At 38.7% G+C, this 12,325-nt stretch overlaps 1 protein-coding gene across 1 annotated transcript in view; it reads right to left on the minus strand.

Annotated features, from left to right (window-relative positions):
- Positions 1-4,427: 4,427 nt before the first annotated feature.
- The window catches only part of nsmfb (NMDA receptor synaptonuclear signaling and neuronal migration factor b), a 57,014-nt gene continuing 49,116 nt past the window's right edge, over positions 4,428-12,325 (minus strand). Inside the window, exon 14 of the mRNA XM_086207103.1 lies at positions 4,428-11,917. Coding sequence (XP_086063229.1) covers positions 11,820-11,917 — 98 coding nt within the window. The 3' untranslated portion in view covers positions 4,428-11,819. The remainder of the gene's footprint in view (positions 11,918-12,325) is intronic.

A 12,325-nucleotide genomic window follows, 5' to 3' on the forward strand; every position in this document is an offset into this window, starting at 1 on the left:
TGCCAGCTGCTATTTCTGCAGTCTGCAGTTTGCCACTGAAATCCATTGCAACACATTTAACATGTCATACTAAAATGCTCATATACAGTGTGAGTCATTGTCTCTCATGGCTAAACCTGACTGTGACTGACTGTGACTGTGACTGATTGTGGTAACCACAGATTTCCAGTCAAGGTCAGAAAAGAAACATGCCTGTCACAGAGGTTAGGATGTTGGTCAAAAGGCAGAACTATTTTGTTATGGAGGTAATGACTACAATCTTGAGTGTAAATCCCTCCCAAAACATCATCCCTCGCAATTTCCTTCTGTGCATTGCTTTCATATTGGACTAGCAATGCAAAGAACACTGAACAGTGGAGTCAGAGTGCTAATCAGGGATTTGAACCAGGGACATCTTGCAACTTAAGCAGGAACTGTACCCCTAGACCAGGGGTGTCAAACTGATTCAGTAAAGGGTCATGTGGCTTTCAGTTTGTCAGTTTGACACCCCTGCCCTAGACCAACGAGCCACAAAAGCTGCAACAATCCATCTCCAGTGATTGTGGAAACCCCAGTTTTCCAGTTGACAAACAGCACACAGGCCTGTCATGAGGTAATAATGTAGATCAAAGGGCTGCTGAATATAGCATTCTTCTCATTTGGCAAAGATGTAATGAATCAATTTTCAGTGTGAATCAGTTGCCTGAAATGCTCATTTGCTACTTTTTTTTTTTTTGCAGTTCTCTTTGATTGGACTGGCTCTCCTAGAGCAATGCACAGTGGATTGAGACTCAGGGCTTGTCCAGGATTTGAACCCAGGACCGCTCGCACCTAAACAAGACAACAAGACCAACAAGCCACAAAAATCTCCATCGGCCATAGTGTGAAATCTGCAACCATCCACCAATCAATCATTTGCAACAATCTGAGCCAGGTGGTTGACAGCTGCCGTCTCTACCTGGGACACTGCAGTGGTGGAGGAAAGTGGTTTGCACGGCCTTCGCAAAGGATTATTCCCGGGTCGTCATGGAGGAGGCTAGCTGTGTCACCGATGAGGGAACCGCAGCAACTGGGAAGAAATTCGGCATCTGTAGCCTGGTCCTGCTTGTTCCACAAACTCACAGAGGTACTCACAGTCATTACAGCAACTACCATGAGCTTCAACTAAAGCGCGCCAACTAAACAAAGTATGATTGCACTCAGGTTGAACAATTAATACCGCACGAAATTTATTTACCCGGGTCTTTTATTATCTTTACTTTTCCTCTTTTGAAAGCAAAAGGTTTGAATGTTTTTTCATGTGCAATACATTTTTTAAAACCTGATATCTTAAGTTGTGTCACCGAATGGTGTCTTATTTAATTTGCTGAGTAAATATAACTAAAAGGTCAGAGTTATTCCCTGCAGTCTCAAAACTAATTATTATACAGTTAGTGAGAATCATCACTACCCTAGACAGTTGTTTATTTAAGATGTCCTTTTTACCATAAGATATTGAATAAGGGTTAAGATTTCATCTTAAAGCATAAGGTGGCCTTTACCACCGACTTAATACAGCTGGAGGTAAAAGGGTTACAGTTGTATTTTATTTTCTTTCGAGCACCACATCACAGCAGAAATTAAATAAGGTTGATTTTCCTGTCAAGCACACTCAAACTCTTCATGCTGGTTTGGTCTGGTTTGCACCATCCTCCTCTTGTTTATTCATGACACACTGGTTACTGTAATTCTTGTCCGTGTGTGTGTGTGTGTGTCTGTGTGTGTGTGTGTGTGTCTGTGTGTGTGTGCGCACGTCTGTGCTTGTTTTCAAGTGTGGTAGAGTACTACTGTACTGTAACAGTTTTTCTCAACTGCTTTGGTTACATTTTTGAAATACTGTTGACATTATCAAGGACATTCATCTATCCATCCAATTTCTACCGCTTATCCTGTTAAGGGCCGCGGGGGGCTGGAGCCTATCCCAGCAGACTTTGGGCAAGCACTGTCGCCTCGCAGCAAGAAGGTTCCTGGCTCGAGCACAGGATCTTTCTGTGTGGAGTCTGCATGTTCTCCCTGTTCCTGTGTGGGTTCTTTCTGGTACTCCAGCTTCTTCCCACAGTCCAAAGTCATGCAAGAGGGACGAGGCTAACTGATACTCTAAATTGGCGTGGCTTTGAGTGTGAATGGTTGTCTGTCTCTATGTGTTGGCCCTGAGATGGACTGGCGACCTGTCCAAAGGCTGCTGGGATAGACTCCAGCCCCCCCACGACCCTTAACAGGATAAGCTGAGGGCAGGGAGCAGGGATAACAGGGATAAGATCTCTGTCGAGGGTGTACTGGCATTTTCTGGGTGTTGTGTGGGCAAAGATTGGGAACACATGTACTCAACCTATTCTCAGAAACTGCAGCACTCATATTATCCCAGCTTTGGCCAGGGGGATCAAATGTGGCTCAATGTACCAGATGGCCTTTACTACTTTGGCACATGACCTCAGCCAGATTGAAAGTAGCCTCATCGACAAACACAATGGTACTCTTCCTTCCAGCTCTATTTTTCTCTGTAACTCAAGAAAGAATCCAGATTTCTGTAACACCTTACATGTACAACCATTCTTTCCACTGTGCCTTCAGTAAAAATGTACAAACCATAATGACACTTTTAAGTGTGCTAGATTTGGTGCACGCCACTGCTGTATCTATACTGGTAATACTGCTCCTTCATCCATCCATTTTCTTCTTATTCCTATTAAGGGTCACGGGGGGGCTGGAGCCTATCCCAGCGGCTACGGGCGAGAGGCGGGGTTCACCCTGGACTGGTTGCTTTTGTGCGCTGTCACTGTCATTGAGCGTTAAGTGAGGTCGACCAGCTCCTTCCTAAAGTACAATACTGGAATTCTCCAAGGAGTATTTAGGTATTACTAAATACATAAACCTGAATGTATTTAGCTACCTTGAGTTTGATAGCAATTTGCATTCCAAAGATTCCTTATTATAAATGTTTACTTTATTGTGTTTCTTCTGAATTGTGTTTTCTACACTTCCACCAATTCTTCCCTCTTCATTCCCTCATTCTTCCAGACCCCTGTTCATTATTTACTCGGCCAGGTTCCTCCATGTTCAGATATAGTGATTCTGTTTGGGTCTGCCTCCATGAATATATTTTGCAAAATCCATACTCATAAATACCAGCAGTCACCTAACTTGACAGTGTTTGACTGATGGTTGATGCAAGATGCGGAAAAAATATTTTTTAGATCACCGTACTATTTTCTTCTTTAATTGATGCTGTCAAAATGTGTTTTATTCAAAACCACATCTCAGCACATAATTTTCCGTAATATCTTAGCTGTTTTAAAGAATGATATGCACATAATATTTGTTTGTCATTTCATGCCTTTGAATGTCTTTCCTTAGGATTGTTCTGGATGAGCCTTATTTTCATTTCATGTCCAACGCTGGACTTTTCTTAAAAACCACAACACTCAAACAAACAAACAAAAAACACCAAGTAAATGTACAAAAATTGTTTTTGCGAATTTATTTCCCCCAAAGGCTTTGAAATGTAATACTTAAAAATGAGCATAAAAAAATGCAATTATCAAGTTTTATGCAAAGCTACTATGCAAAGAATACAGACAACCAATGTTATATGTCTGACCTCTGGGGATCATGAATATCTGTATTAAATTTCTTGGCAATACAAAACGTGACATTACACTGACATGACACGAGAAATGGAAACCTGAGAAGTCATGGATGATCAAACTATTTTGGATACATCCTCTCTGCTTATTGGTAAAAAAAATGTCATGGTGTTCAGTACCAAAGCCGTAGTAGAGATATTTTCCTGTGACTCGAGAGGTGGACTATCCCTGAGCAGACAGAGAATGGGTTCTGCATAAATAAAGTGAATACGAGGAAACATCCACAGCATCGTTTAGCATGTGTGACATGCTCGATAATCCTGGACACAATTTAATGATAGTAAATGTGTTGGGATATTAAAAATAGTAAATGTGTTGGAATATTTCTACCAATAAACATTGACATTGTTATAAGAAGTGTTTGAAATAGGAGATGTTCTGTGTGCATACCTGATTATTTAAAGTGGAGTGATGTTTATTCAGTTGAAGAGCAATTAGGCTCAAAAGATGGTCATTTGATGAACTGCGCAAGCACACTTTTTTCAGCTCTCTTTGTATTCCAGTGTTGTTTTGATCATCATCTTCTGCTACAGGGATGAATATACTTTGTAATTTTACATGACCTGCTGCTTGAAAGTTCAGGGAGAAATTTCATGTGATTTGCACACAAATAGAATGTTAATATTGTGGATAATTTATTCTCGACTTAGATCCTAAATTCATTGCAGCATTGTGAGCCAGTACACATTTGAGTATGCGCTAACTCTTCAAACTGTATGTATGAAACTGAATCGTGACAAATAATACGACAATCAAACAGGCTGTGCAGAACTGATGTTTATTGGGTGGAAAAATGATTCTAAAACATGTTTTTCATATTGTGCAATGCAACATTTCTTTGCTATTAAGTCAGATACAATAAACTGTCACCTTAAGTTCCATTTCTAATGTCTACTCTAAGGAAGAGCCCAAAATCTCAGGAAAGCTTAACAGGTGCATTCTTAACTTCTACTTGTATCAAAACCAGATTTACAATAATTGTAACTGCTATCATACTTTTGATAATAAACAATTCTGTATCTAGACATATGGATTTTAAAACTGTTGCCAGTCTTTCGTAACATTTGTCACTCCTACAGCTAAAAGTTAAACAGACACATAAACACATTATTCCCCTCTTCCAAAATACAATCACAGCCCCACTGGCGGTGCCAGGGCAATCAAAGCAGCATCAACCCATCGTACTCATCAAATTCAATCATGCTCCAAAAAGAGCACCAGCAATCTTCACGGAAGCAGGCGAGAGCACAACACCCTGGGGGGCAAAATAACTCCATTTTGAAATAACATAAGAAAGGAAGTGTTCAAAGATCAATCTCCTGATTTATCGCTTGCTAAAATCCAGCACTAATAAGAATTAGTAGCTGAAATAATCTCTTGACGTTTGAGATTTTAGTTATGTTGCCCCAGACTTGTCTATCTATCCACCGACAATGAAAAATGATTGCCAGGGCAGTTCTTGCATGCTTCTCTGAGTTTACCCCTGCTAATCTCGGTTAATGTTACCATAACTGCAACAGAAAAGGATTAAATGGCACTGAACTACCTGCCTATCAAAATAAATGTTAACAAATAGCTGAGAATTTAGCTTCAGTAGCAGCAGATTAATGCCTCAGGACTGAAGTAAAAGGGACTGTTACCCTTTTTTGGCAGGGACATGACTCCAGATAAATGCTGCTCTGCATCCACCAAATGTGGATGTGTAAGAAACAAAACAAGTGAAACTGCATTCTTTGACATGTCACTGTTGCTGTTTCAGATTCCTGTGCTGTCAGTAATGCTGAGATCAGACTGATTTTGACATCATATTGTTGCTGCAGTCACATTTCTAATACCGTGGTCAAGCTCAACAGCAGGAATAGTGTGACATAATTGAAGAATGTAGCATGAACACACAGTGGTGGAAAGTCTAGCATGTCGGAATGTTTTTTGTGTTTTCCAGCTTGGTTAGAAATCTCTGTTACTGATGTGAGAGATTTGAGAAATTACAGTGATAGGGCAATCTTATTCTTTCAGGCACCGACCAGAGCTTTGTGACCACTGGTAATTGTCGATGAGTCCCTTAGTAAATAGAGTGCAGGAATGAGTCCGAAAACTCAAAATAAATTTGAATGTTCAACCTCTAGTTCACTCATCTTAATTAAAGTGGGATTTTTTTCTATGGGTTTCAGGTAAAATCCCTGAAATAAAGTCTGTGGTTACAACAAATTGAAGACATTTTGATGTTTTGTTCTACATTTGTTCACACTAGTGAATTTAGAAGTTTTTAAGAATCTGAAAAATATAGTTTGCTAACAAATGGATAAAATAGACTATAGAGGCTGTCATGGCAAATGTCAGCACTCAAAAATACAAAAAACAGAAGCAGCGCAAAGCTACTTGTGGTGCTACAGAGGTTAAGTGTCGATGGTGTTAGCCATTCATAACATAAAGTAGGCTTTGTGCTCCCAACAACTGAAAAAGACTGTAAAAGCGGTTCATCAGTTAAGATTATCTTAACAAACATCTGTTTGACATAAAGCTTATTTCTGATATTAATCCAAATTCCAATGTTAAGATTCTGTATGCTTTAGGTCAAAGAAACTCATTGCAATGCTAGCGTCCATCACCATCTATGTTTTTTTTAAACATGACATGAATTAAATCCCATCAAAGTACTGATGAATTTTCCATACTCCCCAGCTGGAATAGTGGTTAGTACTGTCATGGTCAAGAGTAGAATCAACATCCAAATTTACATCCAACAAATCGTAAATGCATCTTTGCAGTACATATCAAATTGTAGGGAGGGAGATGCAATCTTTGGCTTTTTTCAGTTTATCATCTGCTTAAATCTTTCCAGGCTAGTGAGAATCAAGCAGCTTGTTTATTTCTGTTAAAACAGGCTCTTCCTACATGTTGTGTATCAGCGTGTCTCATTTTATCATGCCTCAGGGAGAGTTTACCAGGTGGTAGATAATTGATCTTCAGTATGGTATTTCGAGATTTGCTTTCTTTGTGATCGCAAAACCCATTAAAAAGCCATCAAGCTTACGTCCATTTTAGTTGTAACTGGAGTTGCAATTAAAGCAGCAGAATAACATATATTGACTTTAGCTGCAGTTACAACAATTGGGTTGGCAAGTAATTATTGGAGTTTTAGGTTTTATTTAAAGTTGCAGGAGAAGAGAAAGCAGAGGAGTCTTCTACGAGCAGCATTAGAGCGTGCTAGCTAACACTCCAACAGAATATAAAGACCGTTTCTGTCCGTCATCAGTATTCTAGGTCAGTAGTCATTAGAATCCAAATATATAATGGATAACTGCTAAACCTCCAACAATGTTCTCTGTCTTTTCTGTCAAACAATGTTAATGACCATACAGATATATCCTTACACAGTATATTGCTACAGAAGAAAAATTTGGAGTAGCTGATGTTTAAACTAGCTCCCAGAGACAAAATCATACAGTTCTGAACGTCATAACCTACGTTTAAGCAGAGAAATACATAAACGAGTTCTATTATGAGTGCACAATATTTAGCATTGAAAAGAGGGTGTCCTCTCACATTGCAGATCAACAGTTCAGTACAGTGTTTCAGAAATATAAGCTACAATTGATGAGGGAAAAAAGAAACTTCATGTTCATGATTTTAACATGAATGGACATGCGATCAGTTTGAGGTTGGTATAATTACAGCTAACAAGCAAGACCATCATCAACACTGTCAGCGTCTACTTGCCATTTGACTTTATATGGAATAAATCTAAAAAACTGAAAGCTAGGTGTACATATGCACATTTTCATTTGAAAATGAATATTGTCAGCTCAGAGTGGATGGAGTAATCAGAACATGACTGGCCCCTAAATCTGCAGAGCTACAAAATGAACGGAATCATTCAATAACAGGTGCAGTTACATTGAATCATAGAACCACTGAGGTTCATTAAACACTAAGTTTAGAGGTAAGGTCATAGATAAATATCTAAATGCTGTCTTCAAACAGAGTTAAAGAACTATTTGAAAAAAAAATCTGTGTTTATATGTATAACAAATACAAAAGCATATAGAAGAGTGGCCCCAGGTTGATGGAACCAAAAATAAAGGGAATATAATATATAATATATTGGTCTGTTACAGGCATTTCACCTGGAGTGACTTTGTAAAACGTTTATGCTCTCAAGTACTTAAAGTCAAAATGTGGTGTAACATGTGGCTGCACTGTTAGCTGCACATGGGGCAGTTTATGAAGAGAAAAAGAGAGTGCAAGATGTATAAGGGTAAGAAAAAGTAAGTGTTGCTTTTAAAACAGTACTAAAAGCAATGATTTTTTTTTCCTACTGAGCATTTAAGGCAAAGTTTGAACTACATCTGCTCATAGGAAGGAGGAGAAATTTGTAAAAATAAATAAATAATTTTCCCTTGTAATTTTCATAGATGTGACAATACATTATTGGTCTCCTTGTCACCTCTCACTATTCTTCCTTGACCCTCCATGTATAACTGCACGCGCATGAGTAGAAAAAGCGCGACTTGCCATCCTGCAGCAGTGCAGCAGGCAAAAGGCAGTTTTGACCATTTGTGGTGTATTTATACCGTGCATTTTTATGCCCATATTGCAATTAAGCCATAGCCAAAATATGTGCATACAAACTACTACATCTGCTCCTGCTACTTACAATTAGGACAATTTTTAAATATTACAGGATTAAAAGCAACAAACAAGATGAAAGCCACAATAATAGTACTTTTTTTATTTAAAAAATGTTAGGAAAACAGGTAACTTTATTGCTAATTTATGATTAATATAAGTGTATATTACTCTAGTTAAGGTAAATATTTAAGAATTGCTTGAATATTCTTGATGGCTTAATATCATATGCCACAAGAAAGGCATTTTCATAAAGTGCGAAAACCAGAAACACTCAGAATGAACAAAAAAATTGTGGCCTACATACGATAAACAATGGTCTTACTTGTTTACAATAATTATACCAAACACATTCGTTTGACTTTGAGGGAGTGATGCTACACAAACTTGCGACATAAAGAACAAGAAGAATGGACAATGAAGCAATTTTATGCGACATTAGCATTGGCATTAATTAATCCATAGAAATAGTACATCAAAGATTTCAGTACAGGATCAAAACATCAGTCCGCTCTCATAATAGGAAGCAGATCATGGAAAGGACAGTGTCAGTGCTGCGAAGGAAAATAAAAAGAAATTGCCCATTTGTCCTGCATCCACTTAAAGGGCTTCAGTCCATAAAACTTCAGCCATTTTGGATTTAATCTCTCGTTTGAACACAATTCCAAAAGCAGGCATTATTGCCCTCTGTGTAAAACAAACAAACAAACAAAAAAATAATAATTATAATATAAAACTATGCCCTTAAGACGCACAGTAACTTCACTGACACTCTCAAAGTGTTTTTATACGTCCACTGACAATAGGGAGATGTTTCTGATGCCTCGATGTCCCATTTTGGATTGGAGCTGCTCCTATACAGCATATACATCCTAGGATGCATCAAGATAGCATCTGAATCCTCCCTTACTGACCCAGCAAGCTCAAACTCTAATTTACGGCTCAGTTGACCTGCATGGATCAAAAAGCAACATTACAAGACAGGAATATACAGATAAACAGTAGTAGGGCTCAGTCATTTATGATCACAATATACATACACACGTCTATGTGCAAGGAAGCTTGGATATAAATTTAGGAAGCATATGTAGACGTGATAATACTGATGTAATACACACAGTCTAAAATGATTCCTGGGGATTTGATCCCTTAAGCTTTAGAATTCAAACTTTTCATCATGAAACCACGAGCCGTTTCACTTTGGAGGATTCTCTCTATCCGTGTGAATTCATTTGGTTTGCACACAAGTTCAAAAATATTCACAGAAAATAATGGATATGTTTGTTTTGTGTGTGTGTGTGTGTGTGTGTGGGGGGGGGGGGGGTGTTCCACCTTACCACAAGCTTAAGATGGAACAATGTAAATGTGATGACACAAAGTGAAGCACTTTGACCCATATTTTTCACTGTTACCTACAGTACTTTTATCAGTCGGTAAGCTAGTGTAAATATTTCAGCTATATGATGCCCTAAGCCCTTGCAAAAAAAACAAAAAACTAAAACTAAAAAAAAAACTAAAAAAAAACAGTAGGCTCCCTTGATTGTTAATAAATACAAGCAAGGCCAGGAGGCAGCATCAGGCTAATAAACATGTAATGAAAGCTACGTCACCCTGGTTTTGGGAAACTGCCATTTTAAAGGGACAATCCAAGAGTTTCAAACAGGGAGATTAGTTAACAGGTTGCAGGCTAATCTGGTTAATGTCAATGCTATATTGGTGTCACAATATATATCAGTATGGTTTATGATGCATGTGATGATATCCTAACTCGCCTCCAACATAGTGGGTGGCAGTATTGCTCATCAGTGTTGGGTGCAGGCTCTCCATCCAGCTACACTCTTTTTATGAGAGTTGTTCATATTCTTAAGAAATATATAAAACACAGAATAAAAAAGAATTAAAGATAAAATGAATGACAGCTTTACTATTTCTATTTTTTTGTTCGTTTTTTGTGTCGTTGCAGTGATGGATTTTACATGACGATATCAGGTAAATGTCATAAAATATCTCCCTGCATTTGGGGAGATGTAGGATTCAGGGTTTTTTAGGATTCCACCTATTCTACAGAAGTGAGACTAACTCTGCCTCTGATGCTTCTATTTTGAGTATCATTCTCTCTAAAGTGCAACTATTAAGTAGTGTCCTGTTAGATTTTTCAATGTTTGTGAAAAACAAAACAAAATTCAGTTCTTGCACATACGTGTATGTAAAATCAAAATGTCTGACAAATGTATGGGAAGGACTGCATGTTGAGACACAGACCTTCATATTGCAATATTCAACGAAACACTGACGTTGAGTATATTTGCACAAGACAAAGCAGTAGTCGGGAAGAGGAGACATAAACCCTTACTACTCTGCTGCTACTTTGAGTGCATTAAGGTAAAAAAAAATCTCTTATAAATAACAAATTCCAATTGCCTCCAGAAACTGGAGTTAAGCAAGTGGTGAAATAAATCAAATAGACAGCATGAATGTTATCACTGTATCTTTCTTTCTTTCTTTTTTTCTTTTTCGTTAAGAGTATCAGCAAGTAAGCTATGGAAAAACACATGCAACACACAAACCACTAAAAAAAGACCCGTGAGGCAACAGCTCAAGAAAGAAAAGCCAGCGTTTGCTCAGCAGGGTAAAAATGTAATGCTATGAAACATGCATGGATACATGTGTCTGGTCAGCTACGGTTGACTTGAAAGGCTGTGAAAATGGAGCTCCTCCCTTTAAAGAGATGTCAAGATATGTCAACCCTGGCGGCCAACACGTTCCGCTGAAGATGTGAGTATGAAGGCTTCCAGTTCTGATCTACAGTATTTTGCATTACCAAGAGTGAATACAATTCTTAGTATCAAACAATGAATTTAACCTGAGTTAATACAACAGTCTGTACAAAATACTAATACATAAATTGATGTTAAAAAAAAAGCTGTGTTAATTGTTTAATAAGACTAAATACATTTTTAGTTTCCACATGATAGCATGGAGAGAGAGCTGCTGGAAATCTATTCTCTAAAGCTCCAATAAGCATTTGTTTATTTACATATAAGCTCTAAATTGAACACCTGACAAAGAAAACATCCATCCTCATGAGACTCCATCTTGAAAGAGCAGACAAGTCGTCTAAAGGTGGAAAAATCTAATCAGTCACCTTCTGAACTCAGAGGGCTTCTTTCTGTTCTGCTGTCTAAACTAATGTCCTCTCTTGACTCAGAAAACTAAGTGAGTGTCGTTGGACACATTTAGGCTATGATGATGAGTCCTTTACTCGTCTTTCTTATCCCTTCCTTTCTCTTTTCTCTGAGAAATAGGCAGAAAGTGAAAATGGAGAGGTAAACCACTGGCTGAATCTACAAGGCTGCCCGTCACTTCAGACGGGGGGAAAAAAGACCCAAGTGCCCTGCTGCTGCTCCAGCTCTACCACAGAGCTCCTTTAGGAGCCTTCCTGGGGGCCTTTAACCAATGCCCTGTCACCATACAGTAGGCTCAGATGTGAGAGAAGTGGCCGACAAGCCAATAGGAGATACTTCGACATCACAAGAGGTCATCGTAGTCCAGCAGCTTTGAGTGTTGACGGCTTTTCCACAGGCGGAACAGACGGAAGTCAAAGTACATCTCGATCATCTCTTTGCCTGGAGAGAGAAGAAAACAAAAAATGCAGATCAAAAAAACTGTACTCGTCTGGCAAAAGCTGGGTGCGTCAGCGTGCCAGATACTGAGGATGATTGCACATCGGTACCACAAATTGTCACGCCTCCTCATTTTTAAAGCAAACCATCACGTCTAAGATCTGCCCTCCATGCTGGCATTTAGTCCCCCTCAAAGAATGTTGGTATTCTTGCTACTTCAGTCGCATGCATGACTCTGAGGGTGATGTTTGAGTGAGTGTGACACTAAAAGCTCGTTTTTCTATTCATCTGCTCGGGCGGCGGGGTGGGGGGGGTGGGGGGGGAGGTTCTCTTAAGTCATTTGAAATCTAAGTGCAGGTTTTGCAATATCAAAACAAGTTTGGAGTCAATCAAGGACACAAAACTAACAAG

Source organism: Aulostomus chinensis, chromosome 6 (genome assembly GCF_037954235.1).
Source record: "Aulostomus chinensis isolate RoL2024-O1b breed Wild chromosome 6, RoL_Achi_v1.0, whole genome shotgun sequence".
Taxonomy (NCBI): domain Eukaryota; kingdom Metazoa; phylum Chordata; class Actinopteri; order Syngnathiformes; family Aulostomidae; genus Aulostomus; species Aulostomus chinensis.